The 20,403-nt window shown below is 38.6% G+C and overlaps 1 protein-coding gene across 1 annotated transcript in view; it reads left to right on the forward strand.

Moving 5' to 3' along the window:
- The window catches only part of IGF2BP3 (insulin-like growth factor 2 mRNA binding protein 3), a 120,624-nt gene that overhangs the window by 3,622 nt on the left and 96,599 nt on the right, over positions 1-20,403 (forward strand). The window contains exon 2 of the mRNA XM_009325760.1: positions 198-258. Coding sequence (XP_009324035.1) covers positions 198-258 — 61 coding nt within the window. The remainder of the gene's footprint in view (positions 1-197; positions 259-20,403) is intronic.

The following is a 20,403-nucleotide window of genomic DNA, read 5'->3' on the forward strand; positions in this document are numbered from 1 at the left end:
CCCCGGGCGCCGGGCTGTGTCGCCTTCCCGGGTGCTAGGTCCCCGCTCCGCCCGTGCCCGCGTTGCCGATGAATGGGCTAACGTGTTGCGCTCCCGTTCCCTGCCTTACACCCCTGCAAACCTACTCCGGGAGACGGGGACGCGGGGGGACACACAGCCGCGCTCGAATATTTTCCCCTTTCTGTTTATCTCTGCAGGTAAAGTGGAGCTGCATGGGAAACTCATAGAAGTTGAACATTCAGTCCCTAAAAGACAAAGGTAATTTATTTTTATTCTCCCCCCACCACCTTGCCCTCAGTTACCCAGTGAGAAGCAATTTGAAAAATGCTTAGGTTTGTGTTTCTCTTCCTTGTAGATAAATGGACCGCTTTCTTAAACCCACAGGCGTGCACTCTGCTGTCCTAGAGGTTTTCTAGAATCACCCCATGTATTTCTAATGTAGTGTCTTGGCCGGGCAACAGTGGTAGTATTTAATTTATTTAAAAGGAAAAAAAAAAAAAGCCTTTTTGTGGGAGAAGCAAGTTGTTATGGCCTGATGACAAATGACTGTGAAGATTTTAAAATTTAAAGTTCTGTGAGAAGAGTTAAAATCTGGGTGTTAGCAGGAAATGAAATGGGGTGTTGTGAACTGTGTAACGGGCAAGCAGATGAGCTTTGCTCCAGCAACAAAAAGCATCTTGTAAATATAGTGGTATACGTATTTTTTTGATCCTGCCATGTTGGAGTCTGCAGCATTTTATGGGCACGTAGTAGAAGTCTCATCTTTATTTGAGAGGATTTTTCATCGCTATTTTGAGCTGGTCTATAGAAGCAGCAGGAGAATGACTTCTTCCCAATAAGGACAGGATTTATGCACCCTTAATTTCTAAACGTATGTTTAATTTTTGCAAGGTGGTAATTTTGTTGGGCCTCATGTAAAGAAGCAATACTTGCAATAAAGCAGGGTAGTATTTTTATACTGCCTATAGCAATTCAGCCTGCTTCTTTCACAAATATTTAGATTATAGAAAACCTGGCGTGCACTAGAGAGTAAAAGCAAAATAGATCAAACTTTCCACGTGCTTGTTCCTGTACTCCATTATTCAATCTGGGAAGTATGTCTGTCTGTATAACTTTGTAAAAAGGGGCTTCTACTATTCCAGGGTTATTTTTAAAAGTGCAGTCTTTTTAAAATAGTTGATTTGAAAAGGTGAATTAGCTGTCTTGATGGGCATTGTACCCTGGTATTTTGAGAATTAGAAGTTTAATCACTATTTAGTATTAGAGGAAAGCTTCACTTGAGAAAGTGTGGAGGATTTTTGCTCTAGTTAAGGCAGGGGGGAACCCCTCTCTGGACCAATTCATAGCATGCTAATCTTTATGGTTATATTTATTCGATACTTTTCATTGGAAATTAATATGCTGTATGTGTTCTTTCTCATTTATTATGCAAGGTATGTGGCTTTGATTTACAGTAGCCTATATTTCAGATCTTTTGTGTACATAAAAATACTGTTGTAGATGGAATATATTTTTAGATTTAAGGAGAAAATTCCATGGGACGTAAGAATTTATAATTTCCTATTAGTCTCTGTAATAAATAGTTTTATTATCATGCTTATTAATATTAAGCTTGCATAAGTAGTATTCTATTTATGCTGTTGAAAACAAATTCATTTCACTCATAACTGTAAACTTAAAATCTCTGGTGGCCCCCTCAACTTTTTTTTTTATGACTGTTCAATGTGTTTAAAAGTATTTTCCTGTTCTTTCAGCTGTCAGCTGAATTGGTGTAGAAGTCAATTCTTCATATTGGGTAGCATGTCTTCATATTTGTCTGTGAATTAGCAATTACCAGAAACATGCATCTGTCTGTAACTTGTTGAAAAGGATTCTGCACTGAACTTAAGCACTTTTCTAGGCATGCGTTGCCTACATATAGGCATAATATTGAAAAAATTGCAAATGTAAAAGCCCTTATTTGTTAAAACACTGTTTGATCGTGCAATATCACATTGGAATGTATCAGATACAGTTCAGATTTATACTGCTGTTTAACAGAAAATTAAATTGCATTTTTCATAACTGCACTTCCTTCCCCTTTGTTTCCGCTCGCCCTCTCCCAAAATCAAATATAGAAAGCCACTTAAAATTCATTCAGTGGCCTCCATATGTAAAAGTGACTCTCTTGTTCCTTGTATAGATGTCTAATACTTTTCTTTTTTTGGGGGGGTCAAAAAGTTGGAGATTTTTTCCATGTCTCTAAACATTGCTTACTGGGCGTATATTTGGAGTTGCTAGATACGTGTGAAAACACAGTTTTCAAATGTTGAGTATTTTGGTGAAACTGGTTATTAAGGTGCTTTCAAAATATCTTATTTGAAGTCTTTGTATCTTTTTACACAAGGGAAAGGTGTCAGATGCAGTCGGGTGTGTGTGTTGCTCACCAGGCCCACCCAGCGTGTTTGCACGCTGCAAGGCCAGGGAACGCTTTCCAGAGCCTTGTGCGCTTCAGTGTGTGAGATACGGTTAGAGCAGTGACGCCATTTAAAAAAAAAAAAGTGGATGTGTCAAGCCTGTCTTTCAGCATGAGTGTACGATTAATAGTTTGGTCAAATGACTACTTCATAAGAGCAAAAGTTGTTTTGTAGTGCACTGAAATTATTCAATACACTGTATTGACCTCTGCTGCTGTGAGGCTGCTTCACGGAGAGTCCTAGCTCCCCTCCTTATAACCTCCTTCAATATGATTTTTAAATTTTTTTTTAGCAGAGTGCGTATATTATCACTCGCAAAGGTAGTTTGTGGGTATCTTTCTCCAGAGGCGGCTGAGGTGCATGGGAGGAAAGGGTAAGGGTTTGGTAATCCATATCCTTGTCACATAAAGGAAGGTCAAGAGGTGGTGTCAGCTAGGGTTGCCATAAAGTTGAGCTGAATCCAGAAGACAGTGGAGTGTGCCTGGCTTGTTATTCAGGGTGAAATTCTTGGGCCCAGTAGTCACTGCATTCCAGCCCTTGCTGGATCTTCTGATTTGAAGTGGGCACACCCAGGTTTGCAAAATTACCTTCCTACCTGCTGTGGAAGAAAGGAGAGAGCCCGGTGTGTGGCTTTCTCCCTCCCCTCCCTGCTGGAAGCATTTAAAAACAGACAAGGGGATATGCTGTGGTTTAAAGAAGGGGGCTGGTCAAGGTTTCCTTGATGGAAGGGTGGAGAATTATTTTGGGGGAGGTGCAAAGTATTTAATAAGCTCGGAGTAGATTCCTGACTTACTACTGAAATCACAAGGGAATGCCAAAGGAATGCAGCGTTTCTGCATTCAGACCCCTCGGTGTGGAGGAAGGCTATTGCAATATTTAAAGGTTTAGGTCACTTTATGCAAAAGTTGGAGAAGGCATTGTAATAATTCTGACTGCTAGTCACGCTCTGCCAGGTAAGGCAGGGCACTGTTAGTCACGATCGCTACTTAGATGGGTTTTCTTCTCGCAAAGCAGCAATGCAGGAGGAGGATGGTGGCAGTGTATAGTGTACGTGCGCCTGTGCCCATGAAACTTGTGGCGCAAGGCTTTGGGTACTACCTTGCTGCAAGCCAAGAGCAGCTGGTATCTTGCAAGGTGATGTATGCTGCAATCTGATTATTCAAATGGCCCTGATGTCACTTGTGCGTGGTGAGGGGGGAGGGCAGCTGCTAAGTCTGGGCACCTGGGGATGTGTCTGGCGCAGCCTCCTGGCCCTGGCTCCCACCTCCAGGTGGGCTTCCCACCCAGACCTGGTCCACCATGCCTGCTCCTGGGGCCTTCAGGTGCCTAAAATGCTCACAACACCTCAATTGTGGTAATGATGAGGTGTTTTTCCAATTAGAAGGTTAATTATCCCCCCACACACACCTCGAGGGCTCTTTGTTGGGAAAATAAATTCACTACGTCTCTTCTGGGGGGTTTGTTTGGGAGAGGAGCTGGAGAAGAGGGTAGTGAAGGTGCACCTTGTAGGTAATGCTGCCTTGTAACAAGCTGTGCTACAGGGAGCGCAATGACCTGCCAGCTGTGCTTCACCTCTAATGCTGAAGTATCTGAAGGCTGATTTGAGGAAAACAGGCCCAAAACCCCCTCATGCAACCATCCCTGTTCCAGGGGTGAGCGTTACACTGTTGGATGGGCATTGGATTGTGTTGCTAATTTCAGTATAATGAGGGTTTGTATCTTGTGCGTGCAAGGCGGTGGGAAATGGCTTCGCGAGGCTAAAGTATGTATGGTGGCTACAATGGTCACAGTTATTAAAAAAAAATAATTTAGTGGCATTGATTTTTAGTTTTGCTTCTGTAAATATCGAGCAGGGAGAAACACGTTGAACGTAAGAAGACATGATAGAAAAAATGTCATTTATTAGCCTTATTCGTGCTCTTTTCTGCGGAAAGAGGCGGAGGACTGTGCCTGGGTCCAACCAGAATGTTTTCGAGAGTGAAGGGCCAAAACTTTGCACAGTGATTTCGGGCATTTATTCTCTGCTTCTGCATTTATTTTTGCAGATGTGAAGGGGAAATTAATTTTTTTCTTTTTTTAATCTTTGAAAACTTACAATTAGAGTGAAAACAAACCTGGATAATTGTGGTGATATAGACAACGTGTCATTATGGCAAGAACAGATAATTCTTCACTAACATGTTAACTGTTATGTTATTGGAAGTTTAATTTTTATAACTCCTCATACTGTTTGATCATTAAAAAAAAAAAAATCCCTGCTTGTTGCAGTTTTTAAAAATAAGCTGTAGTATACGAAACAGCTCTAAATGCATGTCCTGAAAGGTTGGTCCTGCTCTCTTTTTCCTACCTTCCCTTTATAGAAGGTACCCTGAGAACATACTTGTAGTGGACCTTAAATTGTGCATAGATACGATGAATTTTGAAGGGGTGGAATAAAAAATAACATTTTGGAAGTGTAATTCAAGGGTAGCAAAATATAATCAGGAAATGTTTAAAATTTTTTTATTTCTCCCTTTTTTTTTTCCCCTCAAGCATGGGGTAATAGCATTTTTCACATTTTTGAGACCTTGAAGGTGGTATTTTTGTAAAATGGGGCTGTGTTCATTTCAGTTGCTCTTTTAAGTGCAGAGCATAGGACTCTACAGTGCTGGAGTCCTTTTATGGCTTCTGGCTAGCTACTGGGTGGACTTCAAATGCTTAGTTTTGACCTGAAAAGTTCTTAAATGGCCTGGGATTTGCCTACCTACCAGAAAATGTGAAACTTCCCATAACGGCCATGAGAGAGGGACCCAGGCGGAATTCAGATACATCTAATACTTAACTACGGACAGGGCTAGCCCTTCAGGGAACCTCACAAAAAAGATTTTTTGCTCCTTAAACCTGTTCCTCTCCTTAATGTCATCTTAGCTTTTAGGATTTTATCCTCCTGGGATTTTGGTAACAAACACATAGTGCCATGGAGCACAGTTAAAGACTCTTCTCTGGTGATTTCATCCCTACATGAGACCAGTGAGACGTTCACAGGGCAATATTGATGTGGGATATTTTTCTTGTAATTTAAGAGTCAAATTTACTATTGGAATCTGATTATTCAGAATCAGTAAATAGATGGAGAATGGGTGCAAAAATTAAATGCTGTAAAATCTAAGTAAGGAGGATAAATTCATATTTTATAGAGGCATAGGTGGAAAACTTTGAACAGAGTTGATGCACTTGGCAATACTGAGGTGGTTTTTGTAGTTCCAGAGTGCTTCAATACGATTCTTTCTTAATGTGTGTTCTCTCGTTTTGTTTTCATACGCAAAATGTTTACTGCATGTCAGTCCATTCTTTGTCTCGAATGATGCAGAGTATTTTATGTTGTTATATGCTAATTACTGTTGAAAGCTAAGATAAAACCATAACTCTTCCTTATTTTGTCTAGAAATGTGACATTGTCACCAGAAATACTTGTGTGTTATTTTATAGTTTTAGTCTGAGGCTTGTGTCCTTATCTTTTTTCTTTTTTTTTTTTTTTCTGGGCATGTCAAGTGTATGCACTTGTGTGCCTTTCCATCCTGCATCTTTGCTGTATGAGTCTTACGTTTGCTGTCCAAATAAAGAAAATATTGTTGAATGTGCCATCCAAAATCTCCCCAGGTGTCTGGGTTTGGGGTGTGCTGGGGAGATCGGTAAGCCCAGTGCTTACCGGTGCTACCCAGCCTCTCTGGGCACGTTTATCCATGTGGGTACTTCAGTGGTAGTTGTTCCTTCTCATCACCTGGAATGAGTAATTTGGCTTTGAAAAGTTTCTGTATGGGAGCAAGAGCTCCTGTGTGTTTGGGCACGTTTCAGGTAATTAACAAAAAATTATATTACTGTATTCTCTCCTGTTTTTGCTTCTTTCCAGATCTGCAATATTGGTTTCTGAGTGTGTGTTGAAATGTGCACACATTTAACCAAGAAGAAAATCTTGATGTTTGTATTTGGATACTTGGCAAATAAAGTGTGTTACTAGGGTCAGTATTAGGGTAGATGTTAAAATAACGTACATGTAATGGCAATAAAAGAGTGGGGCCAGAAAAGGTGGTGTTTTCCAGTTTTTTTTTCTGCAAGTGCATTGAAATTTTGAAATGGAAAAAACATATTCAATTATAATATTAATTGTTATTTTGCTGAAGTGTATTATCACGGCAGCTGGCACAAGAGAAACCTGTAGTATAAAAGCTGTCTCCTGTGTAATGTAACCTTAGCAGCAGTGTGCCTCCCCTATTGCCTGCCTCTTCATGGTGCAGTGGAATCAGCATCAACTAAAACTGTCCTTTTGCAAATCTGGCCGGAAAACTGCCTCTAACAGGTAAAATGAGGCATTCTGTATTTTTCATCAAGTTAAAATTTGGATAAGAGCACAGATAACTGAGTCAAAGAGGGATCTGACTCTTCTTGGATGTGGGACTAAGTATTGAAATGAAACTGTCTTGAAATGAAAGATCTTCAGCTGGGAAGGGCCTTACTCCATTTTAATTTTTTTTGGTATCTTGATAATTTTGTGACTGTAGTCTGATTGGTGAGAAATAATACAGAAAAGTGTTTCAAAGAGAATGTGTATGTATACGTCTGTGTGTGTATATATACACACATGCATTTTAAAAGATTATATTACCATAAAATAGTTTGCAGTTTAAGAAGAGACCAGCTAAAAATATCTGGAGAACTTATAAAAATAGTAAGTTTTTTTTTGCTAGTACTAGTACACTTGAACACAACTGGAGCTGAATGTTCACTTTTGAAAAATTAACTTTCATGCTCAGCTGAACTTTAGGAACGCTATTTTAAAATATGTAGTCTACACCATGTGTCTAATACATTTTTCCCATTTGTGAAAATAGCAGTGCTTTATTGTTTTGGTAAATTGATTTTATTTTTAAATGTTAAATGTACAGGTCCTGTAGGTTTTCCCTCAAAAATGGAGCTCACTTCACCTTAATGGAGCCTTAAATATTGTAGTGCAGAAATCAAAATGCCAGTTATAGGGAAATCTACTCTGTGTGAACAAAAATTTCTGCTGGCGGGGGGGGGGGGAATCTTACGCTATTACCTCGGTTCACAATTACTTATTTTCCTGAACCTTGAGGAATAAATAGTGTTAAATAGTGATTAGGGATGAATTAAAAAGCTTGTTGTGTTTGGATTTGGAATTATCTGTTAAATATCTAGCATGCATGGATCAAGGTGGGACTCTAATTTTCTAGGAATAAGCAGGGCAGGAGGGCTAGCTATGAGAAGGAGGGGGGGGAAAACCCAAAATGCTTGAGTGAGTGGTACTATACAGTTGCTCCGTGCAGCTTTCATCCTGGGGCCTGATCCTGCATGCTCTCTGCCCCTTCTCCTCTGCCCTTGGAGGAAGTCCTCAGCGTGCTGTGGGGAGGCTCTTGGGAAACAGAGTTTGCAAAACTGCCCCCAGCTTTGACAGGGAAAATGCACATACTGTCTAGCAAAGGCAAAAGATACAAGTGTTTAAAAAAAAACAACAAAACAAAACAAAAACAAAAAAACACAGCAGTTTTAAAACAGTTACAGAACAGATCATCCAGAAATTTATTTTCAGTGGTGGAATGTATTATTTGGTGTTTACACGTAGGGGAGATTCTCTATGTGATGGTGGCTTCCTGGTTATCGTGGAAGAATAGTTCAATTTTTCCTCCTACATCTAGAGTAAAAACTTCAAAAAAATGTCTCTTTAGGACAATACTTGAAAAACATAATCTGTAGGATGTTTGAGGAATTTAAGTAGTAGTTTAATCCAAGATAATAAACTACACTTATAATGTAAACCATGTCTTGTCTTTTTCCTGATGTGAGTTAAAATTCTGAAAAAAAATGCTTTAAATTACTTTCCAGTGAAAGTTTTGTGGCAACCTTAAGCAGATAATGGTTAGGAAAAAAAAAAAAATTTGTCTATGTCTTGGAGTATTGTTACTAATTTTGAAATAATTTTTCAGATGAGTTTGCTAATTATATAATAGCATACACAAGTTCCCCCCACCATTGAGGCATTGGTCTGTCACAGACGTGTGTTGCTGCGCTGTAAAGAGCACACGGGCCTTTCCTACCAAGGAATGGTAGGATCCCTGAGTGAACCACATCTTTCTTTGTGGAAAACCAGCACTCTCATGTACAGAGGGAGCTATTCGCCAGGGTCAAGTGAGAGGGATTCAGTACGAAGTGTCCCTTAGTGGTATTGATCACAGTGGGTGCTGGTGCTAATCAAGAAGAAGGGTTCTTATACGGTGAGCTTTGTGTTAAGAGAAGTTTGGTTATTTAAGCAAGTTCTAGGTGGTGGTGGGCAGCACCATAACTTGGTGACAGAGAGCTAAAACCTGCTGTTGCTAACCAGGAGGTACTCCTTTTGACCCCAACAGAAGTTGCTGGAATGTCTTATTACTTGTTTGTTACCTGATTGTACGAACTTTGCACCTGCATAGAAATTTTTGATGTAGGATACCCTTAAGAAATGTGCAACTTTCAGGGATGCTAGGTGTTTAAAACTGTGTACAAATTCAGATTCTCTTTCCATTTCAAATACGTACTAGGAGATAGTAAGCATGTAGTTTAACATGTGGTCTGTAGATTTACTAACACTTAATGAAGGAACTGGAGGGTCCTGGAGTACAGCACAGGTATTTAAGTTGATTCTAATAACCTGTACAAAATAAATCAGAAATGCTCTTAAAGTCAAAGCAAACATATTTTTAAAAATATTGTGTACTTGTTATTAAATTTCTTTTCAGAGTTTAATGCTGATGCCCAGTAGCAGCAGTATAAAATTGTTCTTGTAATGCTAATGCTGGTTCATTCAAAGATGCACCAGAATGCTTATTCTATTAAAATATTGTTCTTAAACACCCCCTCTCAGAAAAACCCCAAAAACAACCAAACCCAAAACAAACAACCCAACCAAAAAAACCACCCCACATTAAGTTATGATAGTCAAAAAGTAGGTGACCATTTATTTATGAAATACTAAGTTTGGTTCTCAGTGGTGGTCTGAGTCTTAATAGCAAATGGTGAGGTCCTGTTCTAACTTCATAACTTGTTTTGGGTTGCTGCTTATTCTGTTTGCATTAACAATGTGTTTGCTTAGAGTGAGTTATATACCTCTATTTAGAAGTTTTCATTTTTTCTGTCACGCAGTCGAGAGGGCGTTTTTATAAATAATGTGATTCCTACCCCCTCTTCTACCCTGGCTGCTCTCTTAAACAAGAAGTGACTGTTGGCATGTAAATACACTCAAAATTCTGCATTCAACATAGAACTGTAAACTTTTACCTGAAGTTGTGGAGTACACACCCTTTGTACAACTGGGCTTGATGACAGTTGTTCAATTGAACTCAAACCATGAACAAAATTATCCTTTCAGGTATGTAGCATGTGCTTGACCCATACAGAGTTGATGTTACGCATCACTCCTTGAAAGTAATCTTGGGAAAAGATTTAGAATATTTGTAATTATAATTCATACAGCCCTTTAACTCATGCTTTTTAGATTGAGTTAAAGATTGCATTACCTTTGTGTTTGACCAGCTTCAGTAAAATCACAAAATTGCATTCACTTGCTGTGATTGGCTTTTGCCTGCCTCTGTGGCAAATAATAAGCTTATGTACATTGCTTTTCTTCCTGGCCTTTTCGCTCACGTCACCTGGTCCACACAGTTCACTTACCATGACTGTTACTGGTTTTGCATATGTTGGATTAAGTTCAGCATCTTAACATGAAAATGCTACTTCTGAATGCATGAACGGCAGTACAGATCCAGCATCGCACGTGTGGTTACGTCAGTCTCCTGCTGTATAGCAGTGCTGTGTTTTGTACTGCAGCTCTTCAAAATGGCTTTTCAAATGAAAGTTCAAGCTATCTTAACTTTTTAGCTACAGAGTGTTGGTGGAAATCACGTGTGGTTTTATATTGCAGAAAGCCGCTCTTTGACGTAGTTCTGATTTGTGTCACTGGGCGTATCATTTTGGGTGGTACCCTTTAAAAAAGAAAAAAGAGGAAAAAAAGGCAAGGCATGGAAAAGTCTGTCCAAAACTTAGTCATATTTCACCACGATGAAGCCCTGCAAGTTCCCGAGGAAGAAACTGCGTTTGAGCAGTGGTAGTTTTCTGGAGACGGCTGTGGTGCGTGTCCTACCTGATGAGACTTGGCCTAGATGAGGAGAGCTTTGCCTGGTTTGGGGGGGGCCGAGCAGGTGCCCCGACCTGTTTCTTTTCCCTCTAACATCCAGCTCTGTGAACTTCCCTTGCACTCTGTGGATAACGTGCATGTGGTTACAAACTATTAAAGCATGTCTTTGAGGTTTGGGGGAGGAGAGGGAGGGAGCAATTGCTTTGTTTTGAGGCTTTTGGTAGCTCCAGTTCTGGTTGTTACCGGTAGTTGTCTCTTATTGTGTAGTCCAGTACTAGGCACAAAGCTGGTGCCAGCTTAGTTTGAAATGAGCTGAATTTTTGAGGGGGGTGATGGTGGGGGAGATGAGTGAAGAAGACATACAAAGAGTAGTGTTAGCAGAAAATGATCAGTTACTCCTAAAGAAGGATGATTTCTTTCTGTGGTTGAATATTTATCTTATAACATCATAGTCTTCCTTATGCTGATTTTCTTTTTTTTTTTTGTAATTAGGTATTTTTAGCTTTCTTCTGCTCTTTATTTCTTTAAAATGTTCTTCTTAAATCCTCAGTTGCTGGGTGTATCTATATGCAGATGGAACAGTTGAATTTCAAACATTTGAAAGGCCTATTTAAACTATGCTAAGCTATGCTCTCAGGTAAATGCAACTTGATCTACTAGTGGGGGCAGGTACCACGTAATTTAGGTATCCCTGTTAGCAAATCAGTACTGTATGACTGTAAAAAGATAGTAATTACTGTCTTGGCGTGATAGTAAGTTTGCACATCTGTATACAAACTAAATTTGAAATAATTAACTGCTAAATAATTTATTAAACTTGGTCAAAATGATCATCACCATTAATATGAACTTTGTTCCTAATCTTAATTTAAATATCTAGCAAAATGCTATGCATTTGAAAACTAACATCAAAGTTATTTGCATTTAGTAACTTGTAATGATCTTTAACTTGTAAATTATACTTACAAATTAATTGGTTAGCTGTAGCACAATATAGGCTTTTTCTCTGCTTTGAAACTAACTGATCCAAACTTACAATTTTGCTCAGTTTAATACAAAGTGAACTAAAATAGTGTAAATGTTAAATGCTACCCTATGTAAAGAGTGCAGTTTTCAGTGCAGAAATGTAAACTCTATTTTTTGTTCTCTGATGATAACAGTGTATTTAAATCCACAGTGACAGTGAAAAAGTCAGTGCTCGCTGTGATCTTCATCCTCAAAACATGCACTATATTCTATGTTTTCTGTGAAAAAGGAAATGAAAAATAATGGAATTATTTAAAAGGTGATAGTGGCTATCCTATAATTGCTTTATATGCCACTTAAAGTCATGGCATTTTTTTACAGTATTATGAAAGCAGGGGAAATTATTAAATATTAACCGTAAAGGTTACTAAAGAAAATACATTTACATCTCTTATGTTGAAAAATCACTTCTATATAACTTGCCTTTGAAAGAAACTGTAAAATTGAAATGTTGCAAAATTTAAAACTTGTGAACACCTGAATTTTGGTGGTTGACTCTTCCACTTGAACAGGACGAAATGATACTCTTAAGGCTTTCATCAAGGCCTGGTATGAAAGCTCAGGGATTGCTTTCATATATTATACTATATAAGCCTGTGTGCACTAATCAAAGCTGCTATGACAAAAGCACAGAAGATTGTTTTGGTAATTCTTAAAAATGAAGTTTAATGAAAAGATATAATTAACAATATTTCTATTAAGTAAATATAAAAAATTGTGAAAGGCTCTTTATGCACAAGCTGTGATGCTTTAACTGTGCTAGTACAAAATATTTACTGTGAATGTGGATTTACTGGTGTAGATGTACGTACCCTGACCAAAATTATTGCCCTATAAAAAAAGGAGAAATAAGCTTTGTGGACAACAGAAAACTTTGCATGGTTGTTATTACTTCATAAATTTAACTTTTAAAAACATGTTAATCAAAGCTACACTTTTCCCAGTAACCTGTCTTTAGATCAAAACTTAACGTAGAAAATATTGTGTGTATATTGTGCAGAGTGTGTATATCATTTAGCTCTACATCCCAACTGAAAGATGGTGCATTCTATACTTCAAGAGTATAAAATTTTTTGAGGGGAGAGTACGTAGTGATTCTAAATAACATGTAACTTATTGCTCTAAGTACAGCTATGAAATAATTTTATTTGTTGCTGTTCTGTCCACACAATTTTTGTGTAATTGAATAGGATTTCACTTTTTGGGGAGAACTCTTCAGAGAAAATTACTTAAAAGAAATGACAATATTGTCTGAAAACCGTAAGCCTAAGTTGTTTCTCTTTGCGAGTAACTTAAGTATAGAAAAAGCAATGATGCTTTTTTTTTTTAATTCCGCATCTGGTGACATTAGGCATAAAAATTACAAAGCCAAACAGCAGAGTCGTCACTTTCTATGACTTTTGGGTTTTGAGAGGGCAAGAGAAAGGAAGGAAACATATTTGGTGGTGATAGTGCAAAACCCACATGTTCTAGCACTCCTCCGGTACAGGTGTTATATCTCATCTGCTTTAGGTCACTTAATCAGTTTAAGGCCATGTGGAATTGCCATTAGTAAGGGCCAGCACTTGAATGCTATTTCTTCTTGTTGGTATTCAATTAGTTCAACAAAGTGTACTAGCAAAATAATTACTGGAGCATCAAAGTGAGAATTGTTATTTGTGTGATGTCTTAGCTATTGTGTGCATCAGTTTATACCTTAAAAGTGTCTGCTTTTTTTTTTTAATTTTTCGCTTGTGTGAATAAGGTTTATTGTACTGAATCCTTTGAGATGGAAGAGCTTATTTATTTTAAAGCAAAAATAATAGGAAAAGTATGGTAAATTTGACATTTCTTCTGTCGTGAAACTGGTGAAGTATTAATTCTACTTAACCTATTCCTGTTAGTGTGGCCTCGAAGATTTAAAAGAAGCTACTTGTCTTGCCGGTGCTTTTTAAACTTTTCTTGGTTTGTCTTGAGATTGAAGGGTGGAAAGTAGTAATGAGGAAATAGATTTTTTTTTTTTTTAAATTAAATTTAAAAAAAAGCCTTCGCCACGTGAGCAGGCTAACTGCAGGTCTTTGTTAGGCTTTGCTGGAACATCAGATGATGAGCATAGTATATCTCTTAAATGCTCAATTATCATGTCAGTATAAAGCTGTCCTCTTGCAAAGTTGAGTAATATATCTATTTATGAAAAAGTAATAAAAATGGAAGTTTTGGCCAGAGTGGATGCAGACTGAAAGCCGTGCGTGCATGTGCATGTACACACACACACGCACTACATTCTTTGAGTGGCTTTAAACATTGGAAAGAGCCTGAAATGTGTGGCTGTACATTTGAAAGTGTTGATTTACTCTTAACTCTGCTTTTAGTTTATTTTGTTCTTTTAAGCACTAGGACTTTATTCATATTTTTAGATATTATTATATAGACGGTTGCCTAAATGAAGTAGTTCGCCTTTGTTAATATCCTTTTATATCACGGAAGAGACTTGAAAATGCTAGCGAGCCTGTCTGTTAGGTGAAGTTTACATATACGCTTAAAATCCAACTAAGCAAGATTTTTCATTTATTCTAGTTATAGCATGTAAGCTTTTTGAAGTTAGATGGTGCTTTTAGCAGCACGAGTGTTTCAGTGTATTTCCATTTCCCAGACCTCACAGGAATCTTTGTTTACTGAGATAATTTTAGGAATTGGACATTAATTTGTGTCGCTTCTTGTAAAGTAGCCCGAGAGGCAGCAAACAGGCTTTTCTTTAAAAAGTCTGTGCGTGGGGTGAAACAGGGAGGCAGCGGGGGAGGTATGTGCTGGGATGGGTCCCTGAACAACCCTAACACCTCTCTCATTTTAAGCTCCAAAGTAGCTTGCCCTCAACCTGGAAGGTTTAAATCAGATATTTAATAGCAAAAAAGTAGCAAATAGAGGCTCCCTGCTCTCTGAGCCAATGTAACAGAGTTCTTACACTTACAGCATGTAATTGCATAGGCGGAGCAACTCTTGCAATTTTATTTCAAGCCTTATTTTGCTTCCCCCTCCACCCCCCAAACCAGAACTAAATTTGAATGGTTAATCTGGAGCATACGGTGAACTTAAACTGAGCATGAACAACCTTAGTTTAACTTGAGTCTGACCTTAAAGAGACCAAAATGGGTTAGACTCCCCATCTACAGCTGTGGCGTAAGGAACCTGGAAAGCATTTCTGATATTGTCTGCAAACACAGGCTCATGGCTGAGCAAGTTGGTCTCAGCAGCATGGTGGCTGCTGAGTTTGTTTATGAACACTGCTAATTTTATTTAGATATTTCAATCTGAGAAGGGCGAATCACTGAGCTCTTAATCACTGAGCTTGTTAAGACAAGATCTAATCTGGTGCCATACCTCCTGTACCAAAAAAAGTTGCCAAAACTTTTACATCGTACGTGATATCTGTCACTTATTTCCATTGAGTTTCTAACTGATGTTAAAACTTCTGTGGGGTAAGTGATGGTAGTAGGGAAGACATGCAAAATGAAAGCACTGGGAGGTAATATCCAGCAGCTGCTCGGTGGAACAAAGTATCTTGTTGGCTTTTTTAATTATTCAAGTCTTGGTACCCTTTTTTGCTTCAGAAATGACACTGAAGTATCCTACACCATTTCTTTCTCCTCCTTGGGCTCTTTAAAAGGAGCTGAATTCACTGAAAATAAATAAATAAAAAAAATCCTTCTTTTCATCCTATCTAGAGCTCCCCAACCCTTAACTTGGCCATGTATCGCAGGGACATCATATGCAAGTCTCAGTCTAGAGCTGCTTCTTACAGCTGATGTAAAACTTTGCAGTTAGTCCGTAATGGAAATATTGACTGCTTCAGCTAGCAGCCCCTGCGGGCACCAGGAAAACAGGTGGAGGGAGAGAAGAATCCTTTAGCTATTTTGGTGGCTGAAGGAAAGGAGGGGTGGGGAGGAGAAAGATAAAAGACGAGTATTGCGTCCCGTCATTAGGGGATTACTAGTTCATACTGGTTAGGATTTTAAATAGACAGGGGTTTTTGCATGTTTAGAAGCACTTTTGCATTTAAAGATGTTATTTTCAGTCTTTCATATACCTCCTGAGTGTTTTCACTGTTACCCACACCCCAGTTAATTGTAAGCTAGTGGTGGGGTGGGAGAATAAGTGGCAAGTGACCATAGCTCTAAAATGTTTGGTCAACAAAATCAGCTCAGTAGTACAATTGTTTAAGGAATACAGACCCCTGCTCTGAGGAGGAGGTGGGAAAGAGAAACTGTGGCATCTAGAAAAAACCCAAACACTCCCCAAAACACCCCCCCTCCCAACAAACAGGAAAAAAAACCCAGACAAACCCCCAAAACCCCAAACCAACCTAACAAAAAAAAAGTTTCAGTTTCTCCAAAGGGTTTCGTCATGGGGGAAGAGAAAAGTCCTGAAATGTCAGACTGCCACAACAGTAGATGGAAGCCCATTTTCCTAAAGGATACTGGAACTTCCCATTAAATTTAAAGCAGTGCTTAATTCTTTAATTAAAAAAAAATAAATCTTAACAGCCTTCTCATTAACAACACCTGGAAAATGAAAGTTTTTTAAAATGAGAAATTCAACATTAATATGGTAATAGCAGAATCTTTAGAATTTTCTTTTTTAAAATGTCTTTATAGACCACTCAAGGGAATTTACAAATAATGAATATAAGCTTTTAGTCTAATTAGTGATGTGAAGAATTGTCAAACTGAAATCCTGGTGCAAATGGTAATAGATGAAAGCCTACTCTCTGGCTAATCTACATAAACATAAGAACTACAGTCAGGCTTACATTGGTTGATTTTGCACAATGTAACTTGGATGTGCCAATATAAATCTTCTGGTTGTGCTTCTTTAGCTATCATATCCTGTCCACAAATATCCAGTCTCTTTCAGAGTATTTGAGTTTATCCTGCAAGGAGAGCGCAGCCCTGTGCCCAGTCTTTTGGCTGGTGGCTTTAGGGAGTGGAGCTGCATGGTGTTCTGGCCCCATGGACAGCTTTCTGATCGTTTGTCCTGGTGGAAAGTAGTAAGCAAATCCAATGTTTTGCAGGCACTGGTAGGAAATTTGATCATCAGCACGGAGGGATCTGTGAGGTAATCCAAGAGCCAGATTTTCATCTTGAATGCTGAGATAACACACCTCTCCAAAGCGGCTGCTTTGGTGGGTTCTATGTGCAAGATGAAAGGGGAAAAGTGTGGTTAGGAGCCAACCATTATGTCTTGCATGAGCTTTGAGAAAAAACTTTCTTTGTCTAAATTTTATGGAAAATCCTTATTGTGAGTGGTAGTACAGAGTGCTTTTAAATCCAGGTCTGGGATTAAATAATGAGGCAACACAAAAAGAGGTATTGCTGCAGCTTGCCTGTGGCTTAGCCAAGCTTTGTCTGCTTGAATTGCTGAATTGGGTCTGAAATTGGAGCAATAACATTTCCTCTTCAAATATTCTGCTGTCCAGATCAGTGTGTAAAAATAAAAAGTGGTGATGTTTGTTAATAAGTCAGTATTTGAAACTATTCTCCTTTCTTCTGTAAGTAAGGCATCAAGATGAACTTTCTGGTTCACAAGCTAATGGCTTGATTTGATAAAATACAGTAACCGTGTCACCAGTGTGCCTTGTAAGATACGCTAGAAATTAACTGCCTTTTAACAGAAGTGTAATAAAAACCTCTGCTTGTCACTTTACTGAACCTGAGTGGGTTTTTAACAAATTCAGTATACCTTTTTTTTAGGTACGAGTGTGACCCTTTGCTTTTATATTTATCAGAACTACTTGTTAGGAATAAGCAAATTGAGATATGTAATTGTGTGTGTATACACATATATAATTTTATATATCTATATATAAAAAGATGGCTTAGAATGCACATTCAATAAGCTTTATTTGGATGGATTTATTACTATGTGTTAACGGCTTTCAGGAATCAAATGTCTACAACTTAAAAAGACTGAAAAGATTGCTTAAACCCACAGAGTTTCAGTGTGAAGTCAGGAGGCAGGCAGAGGCTGCAGCACCTCTTACAGGACAAGCTACTTCAGTGGCTTAATCTGTATTGTTACCTACATTTACCATGAAGAAAATGATAAGGAGAAGCCCCTTCCCTCACCTTGTAACTAAAAAAAACTGCTTCTGCTTTTTTCCCCAACCACACTAATATGAATTGAGAGTTAAGGATTTTTTACTTTGTCCTGTAAACCTGCTTTCTGTTCTCCACCCCACCCCCCCACACACTAGAAGAGCATTAAAAACACTGATTCACTCTGTTGTGATCAAGCATCAGCTACTCGAAGCAACCTGAGGGGGAGAAACTCATAAACTCTGTGTGTGTGGGTAGCTTTTTGTGTTGGGTTTTTCTTGCCTGTTTTTATTTTGCTGGCTGCAGAGTAAACAATAAGACACCTCTTCCCCTTCCCCTATAAATTCAGTTGATTACCAGCACTTTTCCATTTGGCTATAGGAGTTGCTAATTTTATTACTATGGCTGTTCATATCAGGACATTTTGTACAGAAGTTGTTTCTTACTGTATGGCATTAGCCACAGTCCGTAGCGGTTTTGTTGTGTGTTTTTTTTTTTTAATATTTCATCTCCAGCTGTCTATGTTAAGTTTGTGTTGTCAGTGAAGTAAGTTTGAGAAGTGACGGTTTTTGTCTTCATGCAGCTCTTTGGAGCTCAGGGGGGGGAAAGGGTTGTTTCTGTGAGTGGGTTTGCAGGGGCACCACGCGTAGCTGTCTGAGCCGGGGGACCGCGAACTCAGAGGCAGCGCCGGAGAGTAGCAGCACTCGGTGCTGGTGGGTGTTGGCATACTCTGCATCTGTGCTGTTGGTGTGAGGCGCCAAGACTTTTTCCAGGTAACCGGTATAGCAATGCCTACCTAGAACGGGTGAAATGAATAAGCGCTTGGTCTTTGCACGTTCCTAAGAGTGGAAAAGGTAGACCATTTGCTTTCTATCCCATAGGTATTGAGTTCAAACAATTGAATGGACTGACATTGTCAATGTTCACTTGATCTCCTTTCAAACATGTTTAACTCTTTTTCCATAGCCTCTCATTTAAAAAGAGTAGGTTTGCGCTGTGCAGGTTTAAGGCATTAATGTTGTGTGTAGTTCGTATGGCTGTTGAAATAAGAGTATTATGTGGCGTTATTGTTGAGAAATGGGAATTGAGGAGCAAGAGGCAGCATGTCTCTGGGGGGAGGGAGGGAGGATGGTGAGAAGGGTCTGGTAAGAGCGTGGGTACAACAACAGTGTGGAAGTGCAGTCGCCTCAATACTTGTGTGTATGCTCCCTTCTGAAACAGCCAAATTTTGACACACTTATGATATACACCTATGATACACACCATGAGATAAAAAAAAAGTGGGACCATGAGCAAAAGCATGATACTTTATTGTTCTTTGCTTTATAATTTTCTATCTTCTGTTTTTTTAAAATTATTGTCCCTTAAGGGGACGTGCGGATCTTAGGTGATTTGCCTTTGCTAAATGTCACATAAAGCATACAGTGAGACTGTATTAGTGAGTGAAAGCTTATAGTGAGATTTTATTTAACGCAGGGATGTAAAAATGGACAATTTTCGAGACCTTTTTTAACCCAAGAGAATTTTGATAAGTTGAAGAAAAAAGGTGATGTACATAGGAAGGACAGAGAGAGAAGGAAAGAGTACGTATAAAAGAAAGAGAATGCTGAAGTTGTGGGTTTTCTTCTTACCTCCTCCCACCACCTTTTCCCTAAGACGTGTTTAGTACTGTTTCATATGTGTAGAGGGTTCTTGTGGGTCTGGAGCACTGGGTGTCCCTGCACATGTGTTCTCTGTATTTACCTATGAGAGATTACCCTTTCAGAGATCACTAAGATGGCTTTTAGTGCCATTTAATTATCTATCTTTATGGTACTTCACCCTTTCTGTCTCTGCACACACATGTAGCACAAATACTCTGCTTTCCTTGTGAAAAGGCACAATGATGTCTTTTTGTTTCACTTGCTTTCAGTGTTGCAGAGGTATTCATGTCCCCCAAACACAAGGCTCCATGTCTCAACATCCCCAGAATAAATATGTTGATGTACGGTCATCAGCAGTGGCTTGAAATAACTGAATCCAGTTACCTGCATAATACCTGAAAAGAAGAATTAGAATGCATGCAATTCCTCTTAAGAACAGTAAATTATTGCCAAATAATTGCTTATGGACTAACCTTATACAGAAACCAGAGAAGTCTGTTTTCTTCTTATCCAATAGAAGGTGTTTTGGGTGTCTTTGAAAAAGAGAAATGAGTGGGAATACCTGTTCACATACTGTGAACTACAGGTAGCTTTCAAAAACCTTCGTATGATACAGAGCACAAACATAATTTGCCCAGATTTTTTTCAGTTGACATCTATTTGCAATGCCTCTTTAGAATGGAAGAAATGAATTAAGAAATCTGCTTAAACTGGAAAAAGTGCATACACGAGGCTTTCATGAGTCACATTGAGAGGTGCTGGCAATGTTTTACTATGATTTATTAAGACTAAGTGAGATACAGATTAAGTGAAACTACTGTAATAAAATACCTTCATGTAATTTGAAAGGACTATTTCTTGTCTTACACACCTGGTATGACTGCAAGTAGTTGTAAAGTAACAAAACTTAAGATTATTTCAAAACAAAATAAAACAAAACTCTCTGGGTTTATGCTGCCTGGGATGTGATAGCTACAAGAGCTTTGCATATACTATACTTTGCTGAAGAAAATAGGGTTATGAAGAAGATGGAAAGCACCCTA

The sequence above is a fragment of the Pygoscelis adeliae genome, unplaced genomic scaffold, assembly GCF_000699105.1.
Source record: "Pygoscelis adeliae isolate BGI_AS28 unplaced genomic scaffold, ASM69910v1 Scaffold226, whole genome shotgun sequence".
Lineage (NCBI taxonomy): Eukaryota > Metazoa > Chordata > Aves > Sphenisciformes > Spheniscidae > Pygoscelis > Pygoscelis adeliae.